The following is a 25848-nucleotide window of genomic DNA, read 5'->3' as shown; positions in this document are numbered from 1 at the left end:
TTTCCTACCGGCGACCCTTCACCCCGCAGCCCCAGCGTCCTGCTCTGCTAAGCCCGAGGCTCCGCCCGCTCGGGCCTCCGACCGCGGCCTTGGCCAGGTGCAGCCCCCGCCTCCCGGAGGAGAGGCCTAGGCCCTGGGGGCGGGGCGGGCGGCAAGGCCACACCCCGGCGCCGCGACCCCGACCCAGTGCGGTCAAGATGGCGCTGGCAGCTAGAACGCGCGTCTTGTCGCGTGCCCTGCTCCGCCCGTGTGCGTGACCGGGGGTGGCGGCCGGGTTGGGCAGGGGCCTGGGGAGGGGGACAGGGGCGCGGCAGGCTAACGGGCCTCGCGCTGCCCTCCGCAGGGGCCTTGCTCCGGGGCGCGACCATCAGGCGGACGGAACCGACGGCCGGCAGCGGGGACAGCGCGCGGCGTTTCGGGACCCAGCGGGTGCTGGTGGAGCCGGACGCAGCCGCAGGTAAGTGCCCGGAGCGCGGTCTCCCGAGCGCCCGGCTGTGGGGAAAGAGGGGGGCGCTGGCAGCAGAGCGGGCTTCACTGGGCAGTGCGTTTGATCTCCCCCAGCTCCAGGCCCAGACCTGGAATCCAGACTCGGGAGAACGCTCGAATTTCTAAAGGCCACGGGATAAAGCCCAATTTTAAAGGCAGTTTCTGTTGAGTTCAAAGCTTAAGGGTCATCAGTCTAGGTGTTTTCGCCCCCCAGTTCATTATGAAGATAAAAATATTTCAGTTTTTAAAGTTTGGGGCATGTGCTCCTTAGCTGTTAAATTGGGAACTAAAATAATTGGAAGTATTTCAGAATAAAATATTTTAATTTTTCTTAATACTCCCAAGTGGCACAGAACCCAGCAGATATTTTTTTAATTAAAACCAGGAGCCACAAGTGAAGTCACTCCTACCCACTCCCATCAGAACACCTCCTAAAAGTCTCCAAGGGGGATTTTAAAAAGATAGAAAAAGCACTTTTGAAAGAGAAACCAGTGCTTTCTCTACCAGAGGGCACTTCAGAGCTGGGTCCTGAGCAGGCTTGACATCGGAGACGTGCAGTGTCAGATTTTAGGACAAGCTGTCTCATGACCTCCCAGCTCCTGGCCTCAGCCTTTCAAGATGCCTCCCATCCCCAGTCCACTCTGGCTTGGCAGGGAGCCAAGCTCCTCCCCAAATGGGGCTACAGTCTCAGCCCCCCAGAGCCCTCCAGACACGCACAGGTTGTGCATCGCTGCCTGTGCCTGGACTGCTGTCAGGGCACCCACCGTGTTCCTTGGTTCAGTTCTCTAGTTTAGCTCCTCTCTGGGTTGGGGGCTGCCGGAGCCAGGTGATGAGGGGCTCAACTACGAGTCCAACAAAAACCTGAGTTTCTGAAAGGATCGTTTCTGTGACAGATTTGAATATATATCAAAACTTGAATAAAACACATTTTTAAAGTATTGAAGTAGGTGGTGGTGGTTGCACAAGATTGTGAATATACTTAATACCACTTAATTGTACACTTAAAAATGGTTTGAATGGTAGACTTTCTTTTATGTAAACAAGTAAGAAAAAAATTATCAGTGAGACAATTTTTTACCAAAGTGCTTTCCCACCCCACCATGGAAGAACTCGCTAGCTTCACCGGCTTATCGTGGTAGAAGGTTGAGTTTGAGGTCAGAAAGCCAGGCTTGGTTCTGTCCTCACTGCCAGACCTGGGTAACCTTCAGGCATCTTGAGGCTTGGAGGAATTAATGGAATAAAAGTACTTTTTTAAATGTTTTCATTTGAGACTTCCCTGGTGACTCAGTGGTTAAGCATTTGCCTGCCAATGCTGGGGACACAGGTTCAATCCCTGGTCTGGGAAGATCCCACATGCTGTGGAGCAACTAAACCTGTGTGCCACAACTACTCTGAGCGTGTGCTCTAGAGCCCACGTGCCACAACTACTGAAGCCCATGTGCCTAGAGCCCATGCTCCGCAACAAGAGAAGCCACCACAATGAGAAGCCCACACACCGCAACAAAGAGTAGCCCCTGCTCGCCACAACTAGAGAAGAGCCTGCGCACAGCAACAAAGACCCAATGCTGCCAAAAATAAAATAAATAAATAAATTTTAAAGAAAGAAACTTACCTCCGAACCAAGTTTGGGGAGCTCACTTCTGAAAGTTTTGATTGCTTCTTATGTTTACATGTACATACCTGTAGCCAGTTAATAATTACCTCTTCCTCATAAATCATAGGTCTCAAAAGAGTCTCCTTGCCTTCAGGACTTAATTCTCATTCATAGAGAATGGTTTGTGTTGACTATCCAGAGATTTCCAAGGCCTTGACCGGGGAAATGTACCCTAAGTGAACGGTGGCATTTCTAAAGCCCTTGGGGTCTGCCCTTGGGCCAGGCAGTGAGAACAGATGGCCCCAGCCGGCCCAGGCCAGCAGCTGCACTGTCCACAAGGGCAGGCCCTGCCACTCCTGCTTTCCCTGCTGCTGGCAGTATAAATGAATAGATGGAGTGTTTAAGAACATCTGACCCCTGATATTCTTACTCTCAATCCTTAAACAAGCATGAACCAGAGGCCCCCACTGGCGTTCCTTCTTGCCCATCTGGTTTAGTGTTTGCTCACTTACTCAAGAAACTAAGGCCATTTCTTACTCCCCTGAGGATGTAGGACTTACATCTGGGAGAAAAAGATCAACAAAAATTTGTACATTAATGTTCACAGCAGTATTACAATGGCCAAAAGGTGGAACTAACCCAAGTGTCCATCAGCAGGTGAGTGGATAAGCAAAACATGCTGTACACAGTTAATGGAACGTTATTTGATCTTAAGAAGGAATGAAGCACTGACACATGCTACTACATAAATGAACCTTGAAAACAGTAAATGAAGACAGACACAAAAGGTCACATATGATTCCAGTTATATGAAATGTCCACAATTGGCAAATCCATAGGAACAGGAAGGAGATTACTGATTGCCAGGGGCTGGAACAGGAAGAATGGTAACTGCTGATGGGTACAGGGTTCCCTTTCTTATAAGGTATATGAATCTCACCTCAATTTAAAAAACCCAAAATCTGTGTAGCTTCCCATGGCCTGGTTGAGGGTGCAGGGTAGTTGGGGGTATCTTTCCAATGTTGGGTATGAGTTTTGTCCTTTTCATTTTCAAACTAGGGGTCGCCGTGATGAAGTTCAAGAACCCCCCAGTGAACAGCCTCAGCCTAGAGCTGCTGACAGAGTTCATTATCAGCCTGGAGAAGCTGGAGAATGACAAGACCTTCCGAGGCGTCATCCTGACTTCGGTGGGTGCTCCTTAGCTCCCCCAAGGCCCCAAGTTCTCAAGTCGAAGTCCAGACTCGGGAGCCCTCCTACACACTTCACATGGTGGAGAAAACCCAGGCGGCCCAGGTGTGGGTGCCACCACAAAAGGCTTCCAGGGGTTGTAGTCCTGGGTGTGGGGGCTCGAGGGGGCCGTGCCATGGGCAGCTGGTTCTCCCGCAGGAGGCTGATCCTTAGTTCCCAGGCCATCTCCCAGGTCATGCGGTTGTGGAGCCAGACCTGGGGCAAGCCTCGGCCCTCCACGCCCAGGGCCAGGATGTAGGTGAGGGCAGGTGACGTCTCTGCAGGATACCCTTGAGGCCATTCGACCTCACGAAGGGTGGACCCTGTGCAAACTTGGCAACAGCTTCCTGGGGACCCACCCAGGCCGGCCCCAGTGACAGTGCCCATCCCAAAAGCTGTGCCCTCCATTCCCGTCTGGGCAGGTCCTAGAGTTGAGGTCTCAGAGGGCAGACTTTTCCCTTCTGAATTCTCGAGGGGAATGGGAACGGCAGCATTTCCCCTACAAGCCAGCAAATGCTGGTAACAACAGGACTTCGTTGGGTCAGGAAGAGCACTGGGGTCGCCTTTCAAGTTAGAAGGAGCCACAGACAGCATGAGCATCCCCCAAAGCTAAGTGCCACGATACTAGAGACCAATGAGAACACCTTGGCCTTGCCGTCATTAAAGGTGCAGGAAGCAGACGGTCACAGCCTGCTTCCTGCACCTTTTAGGCCAAGGTTTGGAAGGTCCACTGTGGGCTCGCACCTACTTCCTTAAACCCTCAGGTTGTCCTGGGGTGGCCTGGAGTTGCAGCTCTGGAGAGCCTGGCTGCCTCTGACGAGGGGACCCATCACTGTGCTGGAGGCACGGACCAGCAGGGAACCCTCAGGGGCTGGCCTGATGCACGCACCCAGTGCGTCCCGTGAAGCTGGGGTTTGCAGAGCCAAGCCTTGCCCCATCCCATGGGAGTGAGATGACCTTATTGCTCCAAGGGTAGGACTGATACTGGGTGTATATCATTTGAGGGAACTTTCTAACCTGCCTAGAGATGCTGAAATTGCCTAGGAACTTTTCACCCTGGATAATTCCTGAAAATACTCCATTTAAGGTGTCATTTCATAGCCTGACGTTTTCTTTATTATGCTCTGAAAATGAGAGAATTGCGTGTCACCAGAGATAGGACCTTTAGAACGAAAGAGGGGAAGACCTGTCACTTGTCCAGGCCCCCAGCCCCTGTGCTCTGGGGACAGGGAGCCAGCATTTGTCCCTCCGGAGCCTGCGTTCTCCTTGTGACAGTGTCCTCCCCTCCAGCAATGTGTCTGCGCCTCGTGTTCTGTATCAAGTTCCTCCTGTGTACATAGCACAAGGCCTGGCCCAAAGTGGGTCCTCAGCAAATGTTTTGGAAGGACTTGTGTTAGTTGGGGCCACCTTAACGAAGGACCACCAACGGGTAGCAGTGGTGCAGAACAACAGAAGTGTATTCCCTCTCACGGTCTGGAGGCCACAGGTTCAAAATCAAGGTGTCAACAGGGCCAATCACATCTAGAGGCCATGGGGGAGAATCCTTTGCTTCTGCCAGCTTCGGGGGGCCCCTGGGTTCCTGTACTTGTCTCCACTTGGCCGTCTGCCCTGTCTCTGTGTCCGAATCCTCCTCAGAAGGACGCCAGTCAAAGGATTTAGGACCCCCATACTCCGGTACGGCCTCATCTTAACTTGATCTCATCTGCAAAGACGCCATTTCTGAATAAGGTCACATTCTCGGGTACTGGGGTGAGGACTTGACCTTGTCTTCTTCGGTGACACAGTTCGGCCCACTACAGATACGTTGCTGAATCACAGAAATCACGGAAATAGGCCAACCCACATCCGTTTTCATCTGTCTGGCAGAGGCCATCCCCAGCTGGGATTAATGTGTTCGCTTCTCTCGCATCCAGAATAGAGTTCTTTGCCTTTGCTTCCCTCCAACGCCAGGGCTGTGGGCAAGTGCTGTCAGCCCCTCCAGCTTCTGTGCTGAGAAAATGAATTGGGGAGGCAGTGAGGAGGGGGGAGCCAGGAGCTCGTGGTGGGAAGAGATTAAGGAGGAAGGCTGAAAAGCTGAATGTCAGTCCTGCCACATCTTCAGAGCAGGAGCAGCTAGCTCCATCCCCCTGCCGTCCCACCCCCCCACCCCCAACAGGCGCTGGCTCATGGGTCCCTGCTCAGGCCTGTGAGACAGCAGGACGTGGTGTACCGACCACCAGTCTTCCCATCCCTGTGGGGCCTTTTTAGTGACAGGAGTGGAACACGTTCCACGTAAACAAAAGGCCAGCCTGCTGGTATCAGTGCACACACAGGCACGTGTGTATATGAGAAACAAGGGGCCGCATCTACGCCCTGCACTGCAACTTGCTTTTGTCACTTAATATAAGGATGTAGAGGACTTCGAGTGTGGCTGCCCCTCCTCACAGACACTGCAGGCAGGGGAGGGGGTTTGGTCGTTGCTGCAGCAGCACATGGTGACCGCGGCCACTGCTGGTTAGTGATCAGCAACCCCAGGTGCGGTGTTCTCGGGTGAGGGCTGGGGAGCTGCCCCTCCCCTGGCCTGCATTCTTGACAGAGCACCCAGAACCTGGTGCCCATGCCCAGAAGCACCTTCTGCCTTGGTCTGCGCTCCCCACCCCCACTTCAGCGGTTGTGTTGGGGCCTGGGGCGTCCACACAGGACACACGTGCCTTACAGATCCTTCCCCAGGCTTATGTCTCACGTGTGACAGCCCAGGGCAGAGGTCTGTCTTCTTTTTTTTTAAAAAAAGCTAACTGCATGATGACCAGACTGCAGCCATGACATAGGTTGGTCCATCTTTTTTTTTTTTTTTTAAACAGAAACCATTTTATTTTATTTATTTACTTTTGGCTGCGTCGAGTCTTAGTTGCAGCACACGGAATCTTTCATTGCAGTGCACGGGCTTAGTTGCCTGCGGCCTGTGGGATCTTAGTTCCCCGACCAGGGATCGAACCCACATCCCCTGCACTGGAAGGCAGATTCTTAACCACTGGACCACCAGGGGATTCCCAAGGTCTGTCTTCTTGACTGTTCACCACTCCCTCCTTCCCTGGCCGGGTCCTGACAGCTCCTTCTGGCCTGCACCGGAGTCTGCAGTTTGCTTTTGGGGTACATCAGAACGTGTGTCCCCTCCAACTGTCAGGAGTCCTCCCCCGCCCCTGAGTTCCTCTGCCCGGGATGAGTACAGAGGTATGCACAGAGTCCGGTGTGTTTATGTCCCTGGGGGAGCACCTGGCCCTGCTGCCTTTTCTTCCAGTTTGAAGCTGGAAAGGGAAGAATATCCCAGGATGCAGAAGGAACAGAGTCTAAGGGAGGTCCAGGCTGCCTCCCTGGAGCCCCCAGCTCTGGGCTCCTGGGGGCAGCATCCTGCTGCCCGAGCATGACCTCAGTTCCCCTGTCTCTTGAGCACCTGTGGGCTCCCTGGGCCCTGGGGCTGTGTTGGCACTGTGGGGCAGACTCTGACGGGGCCCCTGCCCACCCCCCCACCTCCCCAGGACTGCCCCAGGGTCTTCTCCGCAGGCCTGGACCTGACGGAGATGTGCGGGAAGAACCCGGCCCACTACGCCGAGTACTGGAAGGCGGTGCAGGAGCTGTGGCTGCGGCTGTACCTATCCAACCTGGTGCTGATCGCTGCCATCAATGTGAGTGTCCCTGCTCCCGAGGGGCCTCCATGGCTCGCTGCGGGCCAGCCCTTAGGGTGGGGGTGGATGTGGCCCTGCCCTCAAAAAGCCCTCAGAGAGGCAGGGGGCAGTCGGGAGACCCTCCGGGGTGCACAGGTCAGCTTGCCATTACAGACCAGGTGAAGGGGGGGGCCTAGGGGTGGGGCTGGGGGGGACTTGCTCACTGAGGTGGGGGTGAGTGTGGGGGCAGAAACCAGGGCCCATGGTCGACGTGGTCCAGCAGGAGGGTTATGAGGGTGGCGGCAAGTGGGGGATCAGATCTACATTTTGGGAATATCACTTTGGCCTAACCTAGGGAAGGCAGGGGTGGGGCTAAGGCCAGAGAGGTGCCAGGAGGGCCTGAGCTGGGTGGAGAGGAGGGATGGCCAGAGTCAGGAAGACTCCATGGGGTGTGGTGGCCGCTGACGGCCTCTGTTTGGGGCAGTGGATGTGTGAGATGAGGGCAGGGTGAGGTCGGGCCTCGGAGGACCTCCTACTGGAGGAGAGGAGAGGCCACTTGCTGCCCTGACATGTGCGTGAGAAAAGAGGGGGTGTTCTGGGCCTGAGCGCTGGCCACCCTGCCAGTGCCCGCGGCCTCAGGCTGATGGGCAAGCCGGAGCCCATTGTGCGCACACCCCCAGACAGTGTTGGTACAGCATCCTGGAGGCTGGAGGCACCCAAGAGCTCACGGCCACCTGAGGCCCTTCCTTGGGACCCTGGCTCTCTGGAAGATGACCGGAACCAGCCACAGCAGCACCCAGAGCCCGTTGGTCCTGCTTCTCCTGCAGGGAGCCTGCCCGGCCGGAGGCTGCCTTATCTCCCTCACCTGCGACTACCGGATCCTGGCTGACAACCCGAAGTACCTCATTGGGCTGAACGAGACCCTGCTGGGCATCGTCGCCCCCTTCTGGTAAAACCGGGGGCTGCACCCACTACCGTGTGTGTGTGTCTGCTTCCAGGTTCAAAGACACCCTTGTGAACACCATTGGGCACCGTGCCTCAGAGCAGGCCCTGCAGCTGGGGTTGCTCTTTCTGCCAGCAGAGGCCCTCCAGGTGGGCCTGGTGGACCAGGTGGTGCCTGAGGACCAGGTGCTGAGCACAGCGCTCTCGGTGATGGCCCGGTGGATGGCCATTCCAGGTGAGGGGCGCGGCGGGGCGGGGGGTGGGGGGCAACAGCTGTGGGTACCGGTGGGCAAGTAGAGAGCCCTGTCCCCTCCCCAGCCTGGAGCTTCTGGTGAGACAGGAGGTTCTCAAGCAATTCACAAATGAGCCATTCACAATAGCAGACTGACCTAGTGTCCTGAGGCTGATGTAACAAATTACCACAAGAGGGGGAGTTGCGGGGCAGGGGGGTGCTTAAAACAAGGGAAATGCATTCTCTCTCAGTCTGGAGGCCAGAAGTCTAAAATCGGTGTGGGCAGGCCCTCGCTCCTGCCAGAGGCTCTGGGGGAGGCTCCTTCCTGCCTCTTTCAGTTTTGGGGGCTCCAGGCATCCTTGGCTGTGGCTGCGTCACTCCCATCCCTGCTGTGTCTTCACATGACCTTCTCCCACAGTGTGTCTCTATATCTCAGAGCTCCCTCTCCTTTTACGGACACCTGTCCCTGGATTTAGGGCCCACCCTGAATCCAAGATGATCTCAGTTACACCTGCAAAGACCTTTTTCCAAGTAAGGTCTCTTGCAGATACTTTTTTGGGGTCCACTATTCAACCCACTACACAGACAACTGGAAACAGCTTGTGTGTCTGTGTATAGAAATAGGGCTGCTTGGGACTTCTCTGGTGGTCCAGTGGTTAAGACTGCCTGCTTCCACTGCAGGGGGTGCAGGTTCGATCCCTGGTCAGGGAACTAAGATCTCACATGCAATGTGGCCAAAAAAAAAAAAAAAAGAAAAGAAAAGAAATAGGGCTGCTTATATCAACTATGGTAGAAACCAGGGATCAGCAGGCTGTCTGTAAAGAGCCAGGGAGATTTTCAGCTTTGTTGGTCACATGGTCTCTGCCATAACGCCAGAGCAGGAGGGCAGACTTAGAGCACGTGAACTAACAAGCGTGTCTGTGTTCCAATAAAACCAGGCCACCGAATTCTGAATTTCATGTAATTTTCACGTATCACAAAATATTACCCTTTAAAATTTTTTTCCATCTATATAAAAATGTAAATACCATTCTTGGCTCTTGAGCTCTGGGGGGCCAGGTTTGCCGATGCCTGACACAGACAAATGTCTGAATACCGTGCAGCCATTAATTATGTTGTAAAAGAGTATGTAGTGACATGGAAAATATTGCCGACAATGTAGTTGAGGGAAAATAACAGGTTAAAAAGGCAACTTTCACAATATCATCCTGTATGATTTTAAAGGAAATCGATGGACAGTAGGGAACAGGTGGCTTTCATTTTCTTCTCTTTGCTCACTTGAATTTTCTAAGCTTCCTACCGGAGTTTCAGTTGGAACTCTCTTGGAAAGCTTGGGAATACCACTGTCCCGGAGCAGAGCATGGGTTTTCACAGGTGGGACCCATCTTCTTTAGATCACGCTCGACAGCTGACCAAGAACATGATGCGAAAGACCACGGTAGATCGCCTGGTGAAGCAGCGCGACGCGGACATCCAGAACTTTGTCAGTTTCATCTCCAGAGACTCCATCCAGAAGTCCCTGCAGATGTACTTAGAAAAGCTCAAACAAAAGAAAGGCTAAGGGCTGGGCTGCCCATGCAGGGTTTTTAGCCGTTTGCACCCTTCTGGGGGCCCTATGGTTCCAAGGGATTTAAAGAAGGTGTTTTCCAATTTAAAAGTACTTTTAGCTCTTTGTTTTGCTCATCTCCCTAAAAGGCCTGTTCCTTGTAGCCATAGTCCTAAGGCCTGTTACCACTCACGAGTACCCTTTGTGGCTGGCAGGTGGGCAGATGGGCACAGCTGGCAAGCAGTGTCTTGATTTGGGAATCATAAACTGGTAGATGGCACCCTTCTGGACCTCAGCGATGTCACTGTTGAGTGTCTCCTCTCCCAGAGCAGAATAAAGTCCTTGAGTTTCCTATCCCTGGCTGGTGGGATGCCTGACTGCTGGAGGCCTAAGGCCAGGTAGTTGTGGGCCCCGGCAAGCCACACAAGAAAAGGAAAAGGGAAAAGCCTTTGGGCTGCCATGGTTTTTTGTTTGGATGGAAAGCCTGTATAAATTTCAGAGAAATTGGGTGACTTGGAGAGGGAGGAGGGAGGCATTTTACATTACAGGTGTCCTAAATCTGACTTTAGAAAGATCTAACAAGAAAAGCTTGTTCAGATTCTTGAAACAAAGGTTTTTCCCTCCCATACAATTCAGGCCAGTTAAATCCTGCCAAAGGTGAGACGCTTCGAAAACCAGAAACCTCATCGGGCCCCTGTCATTTACACTGTGTACCCCAGTTCTGCTTGTTCCCAATCCTCAGGTGATGGGTTTACTCAGGGTGCAGGCCACTGTCCTCCCTGCTGAGTCCTTGCCCAGCCCAGGGCTCCTGAGGAAGAAGCTACCAGGAAGGCACCTTTGAAGGGGCTGTACCACCGTGAGCTGTTCAGGTTCTGTGGACAGGACCTTAACCCAACCTGCCTCCTCACCAGTGAGGAGGCTCTCCACATGTCCCAGCGCCGCCAGCTGGCTGGTTGCAGGGGGCCAGCCTTCTTGACTACCCCCCCGCCCCCGCCAACTGCAGTGCTGGGTAGGAAAGGACCCTCATACACAAGTGCCTGTGAGTGGCCTGCAGGCCTGGGAACCGGGGCCATAGGAGGAACACTGAAGACTGGGAGGTTGGCCTCGCACATCCACCCTACCTGTGTGAGCACTTACCCCCAGCTGCACTCAGTACAGGTGCTTGAAAGCATTTAGTTTGCACAAAGAAAGAGCAGGGAGCTTCAGCCAGTGAGCACAGGAGCTGCCTTCTGGAGCCAACCTGGTCTGGAGGTGGTCAGTTCCCAGCAGGATGTGGAATGGGCAGGCCAGGCTGTCCCTGTCCCCTAAATGGGTTGGGACCGGGTACCTGCTTGGCTGCAAGATGAAGGTTTGTGCCCCAGAAGAGCTGAGTCCTAAGAAAGGACATGAAGGCGTCGGAGCCAACACGTGTGTGTGGTCCTGGCTGAGTGTTTGCTGTTTATTGAGCTCAGCTGTGTGCCCAGTGCTCTACGAGGTGCTTCTCACAACCTTATGAGGTAGTGGTGGCAGCCCATTTCAAGATGGGGAAACAGGCTCGGAGTAGTCCCATCACTTGTCCAGGCCCAGCTGACCCTACCCTGCAGCCCTGTGGGGCTTCCTCCTTGTGGCCAGAGTCTGCAGGCAGCCTGCCCTGGCCAGGCTTCAGGGCTGTCAGTAGGACTTGAGGGTCACCTCCACAGGAAAATGGTCACTGATGGCCAGGGCCTGAAGGGAGAAGGGGCCAACTCTGAGGCCCTGCTGAGCAGCCAGTCCTCCCTCAGGCTCCACCCCAGAAAACTGCCCCATCTCCCCCCAGGAAGGGGCCCACTGGGTGTCCACAAACCACATCTGGGGGTGGGGGAACAGACCAGCGAGGCCTGGGCTATCCATCCCACAGCTGTGCGGGTTCGGTGGGAGCATGGCCTCGGGACCCCACTCTGGGGAGGTAAAGAGCTTCCTGTACTGCCATCCCAGATTTGTTCCATTCAGCCAGAACTGAACCTCTAAGGGCCTTTTCTATAAACAGTGCAGGGAGGGGAGTGCCAGGTGTACTGAGGTTGGGCCTTGCTCCTACTGGGCCCAGCACTCGCCTGAACCTGGTACAGGCCAAATTCCTCCTGGAAGTCGTATACGGCGGCCGACTGGGGCTTCAGACTGCTGCGCAGGCGGGCACCACAGACCACGATGCGGTCGTAAGCACAGTCTGAGTTGCCCACCGTGGTGTCAGCGCTGTCCGGGATGAGCCACTTGAAGACCTCGCTGCTGCGCAGGCGGATGGCCAGCCAGTCCTGAGCCTGCACGTAGCTGCAGTCGGCGTTAAAGTCGCCCAGAAACAGCATGTCCTGTGGGGCACCGCGGAACTGGGTCTGAGGCTGCGGGAGGGGCCGCGCGCGCAGAGCCTCACGCCTGTGGCCAATCCCCAGGGCGCACCTCCGGGACCCTGGGCCGTTGGGCAGGGCGGGGCCGCACGGACATAGGGGCTTATGTAGGTGCCCCACTTGTCTATCACGTCCAGGTACACATCGTAGAGCGCGTCGATCTCGGCTACAGCTTGGTGCGGCGCCGCGTGCAGCGGAATCAACACTAACTCCTCGGCAGCTGCAGGAGGTAGATGTCAGGGGCTGGGACGGGGCCTGCAGGACGGGCGGGGCCTGCGGGACGGGCAGGGCCTCACCTGACCCGGGTGCCGAGAACTTGACCACGAAAGGTTCACGACTGAAGGCGTCCTCCGGGTCCAGGTACTGGTACGTGTCCACGACCGATACTGTGTCCTTCCTGGGTGTAGAGGGTGAGTGGGCACCCCAAGTGGGCCCCCTCCTGCCCTGCGCACCCCTCCCCCGCATCCCCGCCCCTCACCTGTAGAGGAACAGGTACGTTTCCTTATACTGGTCCTGACCCAGGGGCTTACTGCTCACGAAGCTGTACTCGTACCTGGACACGCTGCGGAGACACCGGCCAAGCCCGGGGTCAAGGCATCGCTCGGAGACCTGGGCCCACGTTGGGCCCTGCCCGCCATACCTGTTTTTTGTTTTTTGTTTTTTTTTTTGGCGGTACGCGGGCCTCTCACTGCTGCGGCCTCCGGACGCGCAGGCCCAGCGGCCATGGCTCACGGGCCCAGCCGCTCCGCAGCATGTGGGATCCTCCCGGACCGGGGCACGAACCCGCGTCCCCCGCATCGGCAGGCGGACTCCCAACCACTGTGCCACCAGGGAATCCCCCGCCATACCTGTTGATCAGCTCCATGAGCGCGGATACGGCGCTCAGGTCGGAGTCCCGCACCTCCTGCACCAGCGTGATGTCATAGCCAGCCAGGATCTGGGGGAGGGGCCGGCAGGTGCGGGGTCACGTGTGCGCGGCAAATTAGCCCGCGGAGCCCAGCTGCAACCCCGCCCAGGGTCCCCAGCCTCACTTGCGCGATGATGCCGCTGCAGACCGGGTACGACACTTTGCTGTCGCCGAAGCTCCGGATGTTGAAAGCTCCGATGCGCAGCGCCGCGTCTCCTGCAGCCCCTAGCGCCCAGAGCGCAGCCAATAAGGCCAGGGGCCCGCCCATGGCGCAAAGCAGGCGGGCTTAGAGGGACAAACACAGCCCGCGTGAGCGCGGACGTGGAATCGGACACACCAGGCCAGCCTTCTCAGTCCCGGCTGCTGGGACGCGGGGGCTGGGCAGGTTCTGCCACCCTTTGGTGGCTGGCAGGAAGGCATATCCTCCCCCTGCCACTCTCCAGGTCTCCCCAAGGTGGTGGGCTGGGCTTACGGCCGTGGCCGTTCTCCGTGGGGAAACTGAGGCCCAAATATTGAGACTCCATTCACATCCAGCCCCCGGCTCAGTACCTCGCCCGCCCAGACTCACCTGAGGGATGTGGATTGGCTGTGTCAGAGGCTTAGGATCTGGGTCCCAGTAGAAGTCAGAGGTCCCAGCTGGGGGTGTGTCTGCAGCACAGGACAGACTGCAAGGGCTTGGTCTAGCAGCAGCTCTGGCGCCCCAGCTCCGTGAGTATTTGAAAGCCTGGTCTAGGGAGGGGCCGGGACTGCACTGGGTCCCGCCCCCTCCACGAATTGGACACTGTAACTCCTAGCTCCCATTCCCACAGAGACCACCCCACCCCCCGCAGGGCAAGGCGGCAGGGGATCCACCTTGAGACTGCTCTGGTGCCCCCAAGCCTGTTAGAACAGGGACTGCGAAGGCCCTGCCAGCCCAAGAGCTACATCAGGACTGGGAAAGAGGACCAGACATGCCCACGGTCCAGGTCTTGCTCCTGTCCCTGCCCCCGAGAAACTAGGTCACCCAGAATCTCCCTCAAGCTGCATCTCTTCAGGGAAGCTAAGTCAACACAATCAGAAAAGACCGGCCCCATTTGTGGCCCGGCATCTCCTGCTGCTTCTCCACGTGCTGTCACCTCAAGGTAAAAAGCCGAGACTCCTGGGTCTCCCAGTCTCATTCCCCGGCCCCAGGGAGGCCGCAGGGTTGGAGGCTAGGAAGCAGCATCCCCTCCCACCCACCTCTATGGACCTCAGGAAGCTGGGGTCACAGCTCCAGCTGGGCAAGGCAGCAGCAGGAGGCTGCCTGTCCACATACCAATGACACCCACACACTGCCAAGGTGCCACCAGCCCTGTTGGGATCCCTGGGCGGGCAGGGGCTGCCACAGAGGAACCTGCCAGGGCAGTGGCACCAGCCCCTGAGGCTGCCACTGCCGCAACATCACAAGCGGCGGGTTTTCATGTTTTATTGTAAAGCAACCAAAAACTCTGTGTATTTACACTTCCACGTCTCCTCTGAACGCCTGAGTTCTATGCCCATCTTCTCTGTACTCGGCCAGGCAGGCAAGGGCAGGGCACTCGGGGTCCTCACCCCCTGCCCCAGCCCAGCCCCCCAGGACCCTGCAGGCGCCCATGTTAGACGATGACCGTCTGCACCTCAAGCTGGCCCTCCGGCGAGGCGATGACCAGCTCTCCCGCATGCTCCAGGATCTCAATGTCCTCCGATGAAACCATGGTCACAGTGGCTTGCTCGGCGCCATTTGTACCCGAGCGGGCTGTGAGCACAGTGCCCTCGCTGATGGCCGAGGCCAGCGTCATGGCCACCTGCTCCGTCAGGCTCTCGGGGGTGGCGATAGTGATGGTGTCGGCAGCAGCTGCCTCTGTGCCCAGCCCTGCCTCCTGGTCCATGGTCACATTCTGCACGATGATCTGGTGCCCGGCGCTGGCCTGGTGCACGATCTGCTGCACTACCTTCATGATGTGACTGTCCACCTGTGGGTGGCTCAAGGCTCAGCCCATGAGTCTGGTGAGGGTGCCAGGCCACCCCCCCCCGCCCATCCCCCAGCCTCTCACCTCTGTCTGGGTGCCCTCGATGACCTCCGTGGCTTCGCTGGTCTCTGCATCATCCGCAGTGGCCTGGACGGAGGATCAGAAGTCAGCCATGCCCGCCCCAGGCCCCATCCGAACCCTGGTGGCCCCATACCCACCTCGATGATGTACTCCTGGGTATCGGCTACCACGGATGAGAACTCGACCAACACGGTGTGCGGGTCGTCGGCGAGGACAGCGGCAGCCGCTGCAGGGCTCTCCTCGGACACCAGCAACTCCTCTACCTCCAGCAGGCAGCCCCCTGTGGCAGGGAGCTCGGTCAGTGCTGGCCGGCCGCGGCCCCCCACCCCGTCCCTGCCACCTCCCGGCCCTACCTTTGGTGCGCAGGTGCCGGTTGAGTGTGCCATGCTCAGCAAAGCCGCGGCCACACTTGTAGCACTTGAAGGGCTTCTCGCCCGTGTGGTGCCGTACGTGCCGCACGAGCGAGCCCTTCTCCCGGAAGCCTCGGCTACAGAATGGGCACACGTGCGGCTTCTCCTCCAGGTGTGTCCGGAAGTGCACCTGCTGGGCATTCTGTGGAGACCCACCATCAGGGCCAGCCTGGCCTTGGCTCTCCCAGCCCCCTCTGAGGGCCCCGGTTAGGACTGAGCAGGCTGTCAGGTGAGGGGTGAGGAGGGAGGTCTGGGGGCACGGAACAAGGGACAAATCTGGCTTAGGGAGCAGGGAGCCCACAGATGGGGGATCAGGGGCCCACCTTGGTCTTGTAGCACTTGCCACACTCGGGACAGGGGTAGGGCCTCTCATCTGAATGGACACGCCGGTGGCCGCGGACGTGGGCGATGGTCTTGTAGAGCTTCCCGCAGTCCCCACAGCGGAAGCGGCGCTCGTGCACGTGCACCTCCTGGTGCTTCTTGAGCAGGTAGGCCTTGGGGAAGGCCTTGCCACACTGCGGGCATGTGAATGGCCTCGGCCCTGGGGCCACACTCCGTGTCAGGCCGGGACCACCACCCGAGGGTGCCACCCTAGCCACCTGCCCACAGGCAACCCTGACCATCCACAGCACACCCGAGAGCCCCTCCTGGCTACCCACGGCTGTCCACTGCCCAGTACCCCCACCATCCTGCCACCCACCTGCGTGGCCTCTTTTGTGGGCCTCCAGGGTGGCCACCGTTGGGAAGGTCTCACTGCACTGAGGGCACGGGTGGGTCCTGGGCACAGCTGAGGCCTCACTGGCCACCTGCTGGGGGACCACAGCACACCTCTAGTACCCATTGTGGGCTGGGCCCAAGCAGCACCGTGGAGGCCAGACCGAGGCACCCTGACCCTGGGAGGCTCCATAATGGGCCCAAGGAAGGCGATAAACAGATCAGGGAACAAAGTCACTGCAGACAGTGATGCAACTTTCCACCGCAGGGAGCACAGCAAGGAGGCTGGTGGCGGCCAGGATAGCATGGTGACTTTGTACCCAAGGTCCAGCCCCCCAGAAGGGGCACGCCGGCAGCACAGGCACCTACTGTCTCTACCTGTTCCACCTCCAGCAGCGGCAGTTCTGGGGGACCATCTCCCAGGGGCTGGGGACTGGACACAGTGGGAGGGGCTGGCTCCAGGGCTCTCTCCTCCCCAGGGACCCGCTCAAGGACAATGCCGGAGTTCTGCATGGCCTGGTGCAGCAGGTTCTCACGGCTGCCCTCGCTGGAACAGGGAAGCTCCTCGGGGCCGGGGGGCTGCAGGGGAGGCAAAGGGAGGCTGGCCAGGCAGCCCGGCACGCAGCACCCACCCGCCACCACCGCACAGGGCAGCCCCAGGGGCCCCCGTGCATACCCGGCATCTTCACTCAGGAATGCCCCTGGGAGCCCCACAGCCCACTCCACCTGCCTTCCCCTGCCCCACCTCATCCCTAGCTCACTCTCCGTTGCCCCTCCCTGCCATGACCTGGGTCTCCCATTTCCCCACCCAGCAACCAGACTGAACAGCAGGAAGGCAGGCCCATGTCAGTCCTGTTCCCAATGGAGCCAGTGTCCAGAACAGAGCCTGGTGCTGAGCAGACAAAGGCCTCCCCTGACCTATCCCCACCTCTGGGGTGAGGGTTTTCATGCCCAGGGGAAGCTCTTGCATCTGGACGTGGACTTCGTGGATGACAGTGCCCTTGGCATCTGTCACCAGGTGAATCACAGGCGAAGTTTCCATGGGCCCACCTGTCATTGACGATGATGTAACAGTCCCCACGGTGGAGGCACCAGGCCCTTTAAGGCAGAATCAAGAGAGTCCATGAAGAAATACCCAACCAGGGTGGCACTCAGAGAGCAGCCAGGGCCGGGGCAGGGAGCCCCCGACCACACTGACCTGTGGGAGTGTCCTCTTTGCCAACCACCACATCTTTGCTCATGCTGAAGCGGATTTTTTCCGTGCACGGGGTGAGAGACTTGAGGTGCCGGGTCAGCGCACCCGACTCACGGAAGCTCTTTCCACACTTGGCACACTTATAGGGACGCTCATCTGCAGAGAGAATGGCGTCAGCCTCGGGTGGGATGCTGGCTTGGTGCTGAGGGGAAGGCAGGCCTGGAACCACAGCCTCAGTACCACCAGGAGGAAGGGGCCACGAAGCCTAGGAGCCGGGGCACCCCCAGGGCCAGCGGCAGCATGCTGTGCAGCTCCCGGCCCCAGGCCCGAGGCCGGCTCACCTGTGTGCCGCCGGTGGTGCCGGATGAGTGAGCCTTTGGTGCGAAAGGAGGCCCCACACAGTTTGCACTCGTGGTCCTTTCGGCTACTGTGGGTGACCATGTGGGCCTTAAGGATGCTGCCCTGTGGGGGAGGGGCGGCGAGGCTCAGGCACCTCCCTGGGCAGGAGCGGGAAGGCCTGGCTCCCACAGCCAGTGCACCCGCGGCCCCAGGGCCTCACCGTCTTGAAGGTCTTGTGGCACAGCATGCACACGTAGCGGCCGTCCTTGTTCACCAGCAGCTTGACCTGGGCCTGCTCACCCTCCCCAGAGAGTCCAGGCCCCTGACAGTTGGGGCTGCCCCGGGCCTCTGCCATCCCGCTGTCCCCCGGCTCTGCCTCAGAGGCCACGATGACCTCTTTGATGTGTCCACCACCTGAGGAGAGGCAGATGGGCCTGAGCCTTGGGATGCCACGGGCCCTGCTGCTTCCTCGGATCCCAGCCCGAGGACACTGCTGTGGCACAGTGGAGTTGTCTTGACCAACCCCCAGCCCCAGCACATGGCGCCTGCTCAGCCTGAAAGGGTGGGAGTACTGTGCTCTGACTCCATGGAGCTGCCCAGAGGCGTTCCAGGCCTCCAGAAAGTGTTCAGCAGGGAAACCCACCATGAGCACGGATGCCCCCTCCCCTCAGCCAAGAGGCACGCATGACTAGATGTGCACAGGGGTCCCGCTGTGTCCAAGGGCGGCAGAGTTCCGGCACAGAGGCAGTGGACAGGCCAACTCGCCACCATCGGCCCCCTCGCTGCTCCGGCTCCGGCTAATGTGAGAAGGAAATGCCTCTGGGGATCACCCACCAGCATCGGTTTCAAGACAGGAAGGCAAGAGACCCAGCCTGGGAGAGGAAGCGCTCGACACGCCTAGGACAGTCTGAGGAAGGAAGGCTGTGCTTTTGCAGCTCTCATGGGGGTTGAAGAAATCTGACACTGTGCAAAGCTAAGCTGTAAACACACTTCACAATTTCTGCTCATGAAAACAACACGTGGCAATCGGTTGTGAAGCCGCTTCTTAGAAACCATCTCAATCAGGCTGGCATCATGTTTTGACAAGCCATTTTCCCAAAACAGAATGGAAGTGCTGTGACTCAAACAATTAAGGGCACCTCTCCTCCCTGCCCTAGCTGACATGCTTGAAGCTTTATCTTTCCTCCCGCTCAGGAGTGAGTTTCCAAAAGAACAGGGATTTCTGCCAGGCTAGGACTTGAGTTTGAGTGTGGCACAGCAGACAGAGGGGTCAGAGAAGGGGGGAACGTGGCTGCCCTGAGTCCAGAAACAGAATGCATATTTGTTTCCAGGGAAGAGGCAGGAGAGCCTGCAGTGGGTATCCAGCCCCCTGTGCAGTCCCTGGGAACTGCACCCCCCAGCCCAGCAAGGACTGAGAACCCCCAGCCCTGTGATGCCAGCAGCTGGTGGTTTAGGACTCTGGCCTGGGCTCCAGATCGCTGAGCAGCTGACGCCAAAGGGACATTTGGGGTACCCAGGATGCCTGCAAAGGGGAAACTCCCAAAGGGGAAACTCCCAAGGGTGCAAGAGAGGCTGCAGGTGCCCAGAGAGGAGCCCCTGGAGCACAAGGAGCTGCCCAGCCGCGGGCTTGGGCCAGCTGGAGGCTGGATAGTAGGCAGGGCCTGGCTAGCCAGGGGGACAGAGCCTGGAGATGCTGCCTGAACCCAGGGAAACTGTTTTCCCATATGACACCACCACCCAAGAAGCCAAACTCCACACCAGGGCTGGGCATGGCCCCACCTCCCACGTCAGCCCTCTTATTCCAGAGGAGCAACAGGCAATCGTCCTCGTCCACAGGAATGTCGGGGGAAAGACAGTGTGGAGACAGGGACAGGTCCTGTAGCTTCCCTGGGATGGGACCTTGGCAGAACAGCCTGCTCTGAGGTTCCCCTCCCCCAGGTCGCCTCCCCACCTCTTCCTACTCCAGCTGGTCCCAAGGGCTTCCCAAGGCCAAGTTCTACCTGTTGCCCAAACCTGCTTCCTGTCCAGTCACCTACTCACGTCCCTGCCAAGGCCCCTGCCCATTCCCTTCCCAACCTCCCGTGCCATCAGGCCCAGCCCAGCCTCCCTGCACTGCCACACTCACACCCAGCCCCCCGCTCCCTTGGGCTGCCCTTTGAATGTCCCAGCTGCACGCTCACCTGCCTCCTATTAAGGAGCACATGATCCAATCCAGACCTCTCAACACCCCAACACTCCCTGCCCTACTGCACTTTAAAAAAGCCATCAAAGAGCCTAACTTGGCGTTGTATGCTCTTATAGGCCATGTGAGAATCAGGATAGGAATCGCCGCCCCCATGCCGGAGGGAGTGAGCACTGGGGAGGTGAAGGCCAAGGTCGGGCTGCAGGTCAGGGCGGAGCTGGAGCATCAGGTGCACCCCACGCACACCCCAGCCTGACCCTCCAGAGCCAACTGTGGGCTGGGAAGTAGGAACCAGGGTTGGGGTTGGAGTGTGGCAAAAAAGTAGGGAAGATTCCAGAAGAACCAGGGCAGAGACAGTCCGGGGCAGCAGCAGGAGAGAGCAGCCAGCTGATGATTTATGCACAAAGTGAAGACTCCCCGAGGCCCAGGTGTCCCCCAGGGCTGCCCAGGTTCTGGGCTTCCGCTTTCTGGGCAGGGCAGGGCCTGGTGGCCAATGCCTGCTCTTGCTGCAGGCCCTGCCCTGGTGAAGGTGCACACAAGGTCTCAGCCCCTCCTCAGCCAGGCTTTGCTCTCAGGACAGCAGAGGGGCACAGGCAGCAGAGGTCCCCAGCTTCCAGCCTTGACCGCGGATGACTAACAGGTCAGCAATGCCTCAGCACTGAGAAAGCCACACGTGAACAGCCATGGTGGGGCCAAACCAGCTTACCGACAATGTCAGGAGTGTGGCTGATGTCTGCCGTGAGAGTGGCTGCCTCCACCACGATGTGGGCCACGGTGATGGGCTCCTCTGAGCCTGCTGCTGCTGGCTCCACCTGCCATTGGGTGACAGGGGACAGAGGAGACTCGTCTCCAGGGCTCCAGAGCTCAGGTTTATGTCCATGCAGGATGGCTGAGGTGGGGCCTCTCATCTCCCCCAACGGACCACTGCTCTGAGCTTGACTCCCAGCCTGAACCCTCCACCCCAGGCCCAGGGGTCGGCCCCATCACTCTAATGCCTCCAGCCACCAAGGGCCCCATGGGGAGCCCTGAGCACCCTCAGGGAGGACTCCAGGATGAAGTGACTAGAAGCTCCAGCTTGAGGCTCAGCTGGCTCTGCAGAGATGAAGGTGAGCACCTCCATCTACAGCCCAGCCAGGTGATCGGGGCAAAGGGCCCCCAGGGATGTGAGGCCAGGGGCCTTCTGGAGGAGAGGACACCTCTGGGAGGGGTAGGAAAAGAGCACAGAGTCAGAGTAAGACAATTCTGGGCCCACTCCTCTGGGCCATTCCCGGGGTGACCAGAGGCACCTGACTTCTCTTGGAGTCTCCTTTCCCACTTCCATAGGACGAGGATGACAAGAGTGCCCAGCCCACAGGGGTGACATGGGCCTCAGTAGGACTGTGCGTGTACAGCCCGAGTACACACCGAGTGCAACAAAGTTGGCCATTTTTATGACAGAGTTGTGGGATCCCCAGGAACCATATGTACAAGACAGGAGACAAAAGGACAAAAGCCACCATGATATCCCTAAGCCAGGACGGGCCCTCAGGCTTCAAAAAAGGAGGGACACTAGGCCCCAACTGTACAGGCTTCAACCAGAGGCTACTGAGAGGGCCCGCATCCCAGGCCATCCGGGAAAGCCCAGAGCACCGCCAGGAGTCACCCACCCACAGCCGGATGCCTGCCCTCTGCCCACCCCGGTGGCACAGGTCCGTCTCGACATGCCTCCACCTCCTCATCCTGCTGTCCGCCGAGGGGCGGGGTGGAGGGCACGCACGTGTGCAATGGCAGTAGGGGGATGCTACCTCCTGACCCAGCAGCGCAGTAGCATTGGTGGCAGGCAGGGCCTCCTGGGGCACCCGCTGGCAGACCTTCTGGAGCTTGTGCTGAACAAAGTCCTCCAAGGCGGTGAACTCCGCCTGGCAGCGGCCACATCGGTGCACGTCATCCTCATCTGCAACGAGCCTGCGGTCAGTGGGGCTTGGGAGGGATTCCAGCCCCAGGCAGATGCACCCAAGGGTGGCATCAGAACCAGAGATGCCTTCCCCAGCCCTCCCAAAGGGGCTGAGAACACTCTTGGGAGCCCAGGGTCCCAGGCCTTCTCCGGGGGTCTACAGCAGTGCCCACCCTAGGAAGAGCAGCATCCAGCAGGGGATAACCCCGACCATGCACTTAGGCTGTAGGGATCCAAAGCCCCTACTTCAGAGATAAGGGGAGAGAGGCCCAGGGAGCAGCTGGGAGGCAGAGGGATTCAGCCAAGCTGGTTTGGGGACAGTGGAGGACCAGGGTTTAAGACTGGTTGGGGTTTGCATGTGCCCTTGGGCACCTCAGTGACCAGGTCTGGATCTGTTTCTTCATCTGTAAAATGGGCTGACTCAGTGTGTGTGTACAAGCTCTAGCTGAGAGGCCAGTCCTCAGCAAACATGGGAGAGGTAGGGCACCCTCAATCCATGACCACTCTTTTCTCACTCTGACTTCTGCTTCACTGGTTCCAAACAGGTGGCACCTCCCTACTCTGGTGAAGACGCACAGGGTGGGACTTCCCAGAGGGGTTCCACACCCCAGGGCCATGGGCCACCGCACCTGAGCCCCTCACCATCTGGGCTGACCAGCCAGTGCCTGCCCCAGGTCCTGCAGGAGAGACTTCCGGCTCACTGAGTCCCCTACTATGTGCTGGGCACCTTACTGGGGCCAACAGCAAATCCGGCCAGCACCCTGAGGAAATAGAAGTGACTATTCCCTCTCTAGAAAAACAACTTGAGATTCAAGGCCACCCAGCTGGTGAGTGTTGGGGCCAGAACCTGAACTTGAGGGTCTACCCCAGACACCCTGCTGTTTACCCCAAGGGATAGGGAGATGCTCCTTCTGCTTTCATAAACGTCTGCCAGTTCCCATCACCTCACTGCAGTCCCACATCAAGGTCAAACCCAGGCCTGGAGGACAGAAGGAGCCCAGTTGATGTCTATTGGATTAATGAGCAAAGGGCCAAACCACAGCCAAGACTCACAGAAGGCCACCTGACAGAGGACGGTCCCCTCCAGATGGTTCACAGTCACAAGCCAAGCACTGAGGTGACTGTACCCTCCTAACCCTCCCACCCCACTCCCCAAGTCTGACTCAGCACCAGCGTGTTGCCATTGAAGGAATCCCCACCACAGAAGGGGACACACCCAGCCCCTGTAACACTGAGTGAGATAAGGTCCTGGGTAAGCCCAGCAGGGCACAGCAACCTCCAAAGAGACCCCTCTGCGGGTAGCACTGCCCCCCATGCCAAGCTACCTACCCAAGCTGGAATAAGGAGCAAGAAATGATGTACTGAGAATTACAAATCCTGTGGGGACAAAGACCACCACCCCAATATCACCACCAACCCCCTCCTGCCCGGCCCAGTCTAAAGCTTCCTGGGACAAGCTCAGAGGGTAGAGACCAGAATTCTGTCTCCAAAAGCTATCAGTGCCCCTGTGTGTCCCCAGAACTGTTCTCAGAGATTCACATACATCCTCTATTTTGATTCTCACCACCATCCTATGAGGCAGCAGAACCCAGAAGTTAAGGGAGTGGGTTGAGGAGTCACACAATCCTGGTATCCAACAAGTCCTTGGTACTTACTAGCTGGGTGACCTGGTCACTTTCACATCTTTGAACCTCAATTTTCCTCATCCACAAAATGGGAATAATAATAGTAACAATAATAATGGCATCTAGGGCTGGCTTGAGAATGAAAAAGGCTGATGCATGGAAAGTACTCGATACATTATCCTCAACAGTAGCATCCCTATTCTGTAAGGGGAAATGGAGGCTCAGAGAGGTATGTGGTTACCTGCCCAGGATCAAACAGCTAGAAAGTGGCAGGTCTGGGACAGAAATGGCTGCAGCTTTCCAGCACTGGGCTCTGCTGCCTCCCCCCGGGTGCTGGAAAGACCCGAGGCCCCGCCCTCCCGGAGCCTCCAGTCACACCCCGGCCAGGGCCCCAGTGGCCCATCAGGTGAAGTGGGAGGGGGCGCGGAGGAGGGCAGGGCCCTGTCGAGACTGGGAGGCAGAGGGGGGCCGGGCCGCTGGCCTGAGGGCGGGACAGGCAGTGGAGGCGATCGCCGAGGTCTACACTGACAGCCCCGGTGGCTTGGACACAGGTGAGTATCCGCGGGTGGGCACTGGGGCCCACGGGGGTGATGGGCGCCCCGCCAGGGTTAGGCCTGAGGGTCTGAGGAAACCAGGGGGCTCGTGGAAGGCTATGAGGGGTGTCGTGGGGACATGTGAGGTCTGCAAGGAACCGGGCCTGGGAAGGTCTGTCGCGCCATCAGCTCAGGCCCTCGGGGCCTCCACCAGCCAAGCTGAGCCGTCCCCACCCTGGCCGCTCCCGGCCCCGTCCGGCCCTGTTACCTTCCTCGCTAAAGGGCGCCGGGAGGCCAAGGAAGCCACCGGGGGCCAAGGCCGCCGCCGCCGCCGCGACCCCACCCTCGCCCGCTTCCTGCCCGGCTTCGGCCCGGGCTTCTGCCGTATGCGCGGCTGTTACCCGCACTGCCATCGCGCCCTCCATGTCGCAACGCGCCGCAGGAAGATGGCGGATTTACGACCGTGTCGTCATAACAACGGGCCGCGCCAAGGCTAGCGAGAGGACGGGAGGAGGGCGATGGGGCGGAGCCCAGGATGGGTTTGATTGGCAGGAGGCGGGGCGGAGTCCTAAGGGTGTGGCCTGGAACCGCAGAGGCGGGGCCAAGCTCAGGGAGAGAAGAGACGGGGCGAGACTGCTGGGAGTGGTGTAGTTACGGTGGAGAGGACTGACAGGAGGAGGATCTGGGCCTGGGAGGGCCCGCTGGGCGTGGCTGGGGCTGGGTTCCGGCAGCTCCTTCAAGGCTCTAGCGAACTGGCGGCGCCAACTGACCGGCCTTGAGCCGGTGCTGCCGCCGCAGGTGCCCAGCCGCGATCCGAGCTCGAGTGGGCGGCTGCCGAGACACCGCCCCAGCTCGGACCAGTAGAGTGGTGCTCGCTGCCCGCCCCCGACCCCCTCGGGTAGCAGAACCTCCCTTGATGGTTGACCCAGCCACAGGGGAAAACCCGAGTTGGGGATGGCTCATGGGTAGCTTCACTAACCCTTTCATTCTTTATTTTATTTATTTTTTATTTTATTTGTTTTTTATTTTTATTTTTGGCTGCGTTGGGTCTTCGTTGCTGTGTGCGGGCTTTCTCTGGTTGCGGTGGGCAGGGGCTGCTCTTCATTGCGGTGTGCGGGCTTCTCACTGCAGTGGCTTCTCTTGTTGTGGAGCGCGGGCTCTAGGAGTGCCGGCTTCAGTAGTTGTGGCACACGAGCTCTAGATAGCAGGTAAGTACACATAAAAATTACCGTTAGTGACAGTACATTCACAATGTTGTGCAACTATCACCAACATGTAGTTGAGAACGTTGTCATCATTCCAAAAGGAAACCTGTACGCATTAGCAGTCACTCCCCATTCTCCCCTCCCCCCAGCCCCTAGCAAACCACTTTCTTTCTCTGTGGATTTGCATTTTTTGGACATTTCATATAAACAGAATTATACGCGTGGTCTTTTTCATCTGGTTTCTTTCACTTTAGTATGATGTTTTTGAGGTTTATCCAGGTTGTAGCATGCAGCAGTACTTCATTCCTTTTTGTGGCTGAATAATATTCCATTATATGAATAGACTGATTTTCATTTTTTACATCTGGGTTGTTTCCACCTAATCTACGATTGTAAATAGTGCTGCTATGAACACGTGCATACAGATTCTTTTTATTCTTTTTAAGGTAGCATTAGTTATTTGAAGCTAAGTGCGTTCTAGGATTTTCTCATTTAAGATACCAATCATCCCCATTTTGAAGAAGAAACTGAGGCACAGAACTGATGGAACACTTGCCCAAGGGCAGACCAAAGATCTAACCCAGGTCTGTCCAGAGTCATGGGCTAGAAACCCACAGGTCGTGCTCTCCCAGCTTGGTTATTCTCTGTGGCTCAGCCCAGTGCTAGATTCCAAAGACTCAGGTGAATCAGACCCAGTTCCCTCCAGGAAGGCCAGTCTCCGGGGAAGACCAA

General features: G+C 57.9%; 3 protein-coding genes across 11 annotated transcripts; 1 reads left to right on the top strand and 2 right to left on the bottom strand.

The window, feature by feature from the left end:
- Positions 1-152: 152 nt before the first annotated feature.
- Positions 153-10022, top strand: ECI1 (enoyl-CoA delta isomerase 1). The gene is made up of 7 exons (XM_024759516.1): positions 153-249; positions 344-457; positions 3140-3267; positions 6823-6969; positions 7776-7897; positions 7947-8125; positions 9517-10022. Exons 1-7 carry the CDS (start codon positions 198-200, stop codon positions 9681-9683), a joined length of 909 nt encoding a protein of 302 aa, XP_024615284.1. The 5' UTR covers positions 153-197; the 3' UTR covers positions 9684-10022.
- A 155-nt stretch (positions 10023-10177) lies between these two features.
- DNASE1L2 (deoxyribonuclease 1 like 2) lies at positions 10178-14214 on the bottom strand. 2 transcript variants are annotated; one of them, XR_003005149.1, is made up of 8 exons: positions 13501-14214; positions 13057-13217; positions 12874-12962; positions 12504-12587; positions 12322-12422; positions 12146-12245; positions 11738-11989; positions 10178-11372 (listed from the first exon to the last, which is right to left on the bottom strand). XR_003005149.1 is itself a non-coding variant. In XM_024759517.1 (8 exons), the coding sequence occupies exons 2-8, from the start codon at positions 13198-13200 to the stop codon at positions 11319-11321; spliced, it is 837 nt and encodes a 278-aa protein (XP_024615285.1). In that variant the 5' UTR covers positions 13201-13217; positions 13501-14214; the 3' UTR covers positions 10178-11318. The 2 variants fall into 2 exon arrangements, 1 of the variants encoding a protein (XP_024615285.1); XM_024759517.1 differs by having other exon boundaries at positions 12133-12245.
- Positions 14215-14362: 148 nt separating this feature from the next.
- On the bottom strand, positions 14363-24586 carry E4F1 (E4F transcription factor 1). Of its 8 annotated transcripts, XM_024759506.1 has the most exons (15): positions 24180-24224; positions 22640-22732; positions 21525-21753; positions 20527-20632; positions 17859-18052; positions 17641-17761; positions 17303-17455; positions 17033-17202; positions 16474-16683; positions 16091-16199; positions 15714-15931; positions 15334-15532; positions 15118-15260; positions 14984-15046; positions 14363-14902 (listed from the first exon to the last, which is right to left on the bottom strand). In XM_024759506.1, exons 3-15 carry the CDS (start codon positions 21732-21734, stop codon positions 14546-14548), a joined length of 2253 nt encoding a protein of 750 aa, XP_024615274.1. In that variant the 5' UTR covers positions 21735-21753; positions 22640-22732; positions 24180-24224; the 3' UTR covers positions 14363-14545. The 8 variants fall into 8 exon arrangements, with proteins under 8 accessions (XP_024615274.1, XP_024615268.1, XP_024615269.1 ...); XM_024759500.1 differs by lacking the exon at positions 22640-22732 and having other exon boundaries at positions 21605-21753; positions 24180-24586; XM_024759501.1 differs by lacking the exon at positions 22640-22732 and having other exon boundaries at positions 16091-16196; positions 21605-21753; positions 24180-24365.
- Between the last annotated feature and the right edge of the window lie 1262 nt (positions 24587-25848).

Source organism: Neophocaena asiaeorientalis, unplaced genomic scaffold (genome assembly GCF_003031525.2).
Source record: "Neophocaena asiaeorientalis asiaeorientalis breed wild unplaced genomic scaffold, Neophocaena_asiaeorientalis_V1.1 scaffold254, whole genome shotgun sequence".
Lineage (NCBI taxonomy): Eukaryota > Metazoa > Chordata > Mammalia > Artiodactyla > Phocoenidae > Neophocaena > Neophocaena asiaeorientalis.
This window is presented reverse-complemented; position numbering and strand designations above follow the sequence as displayed.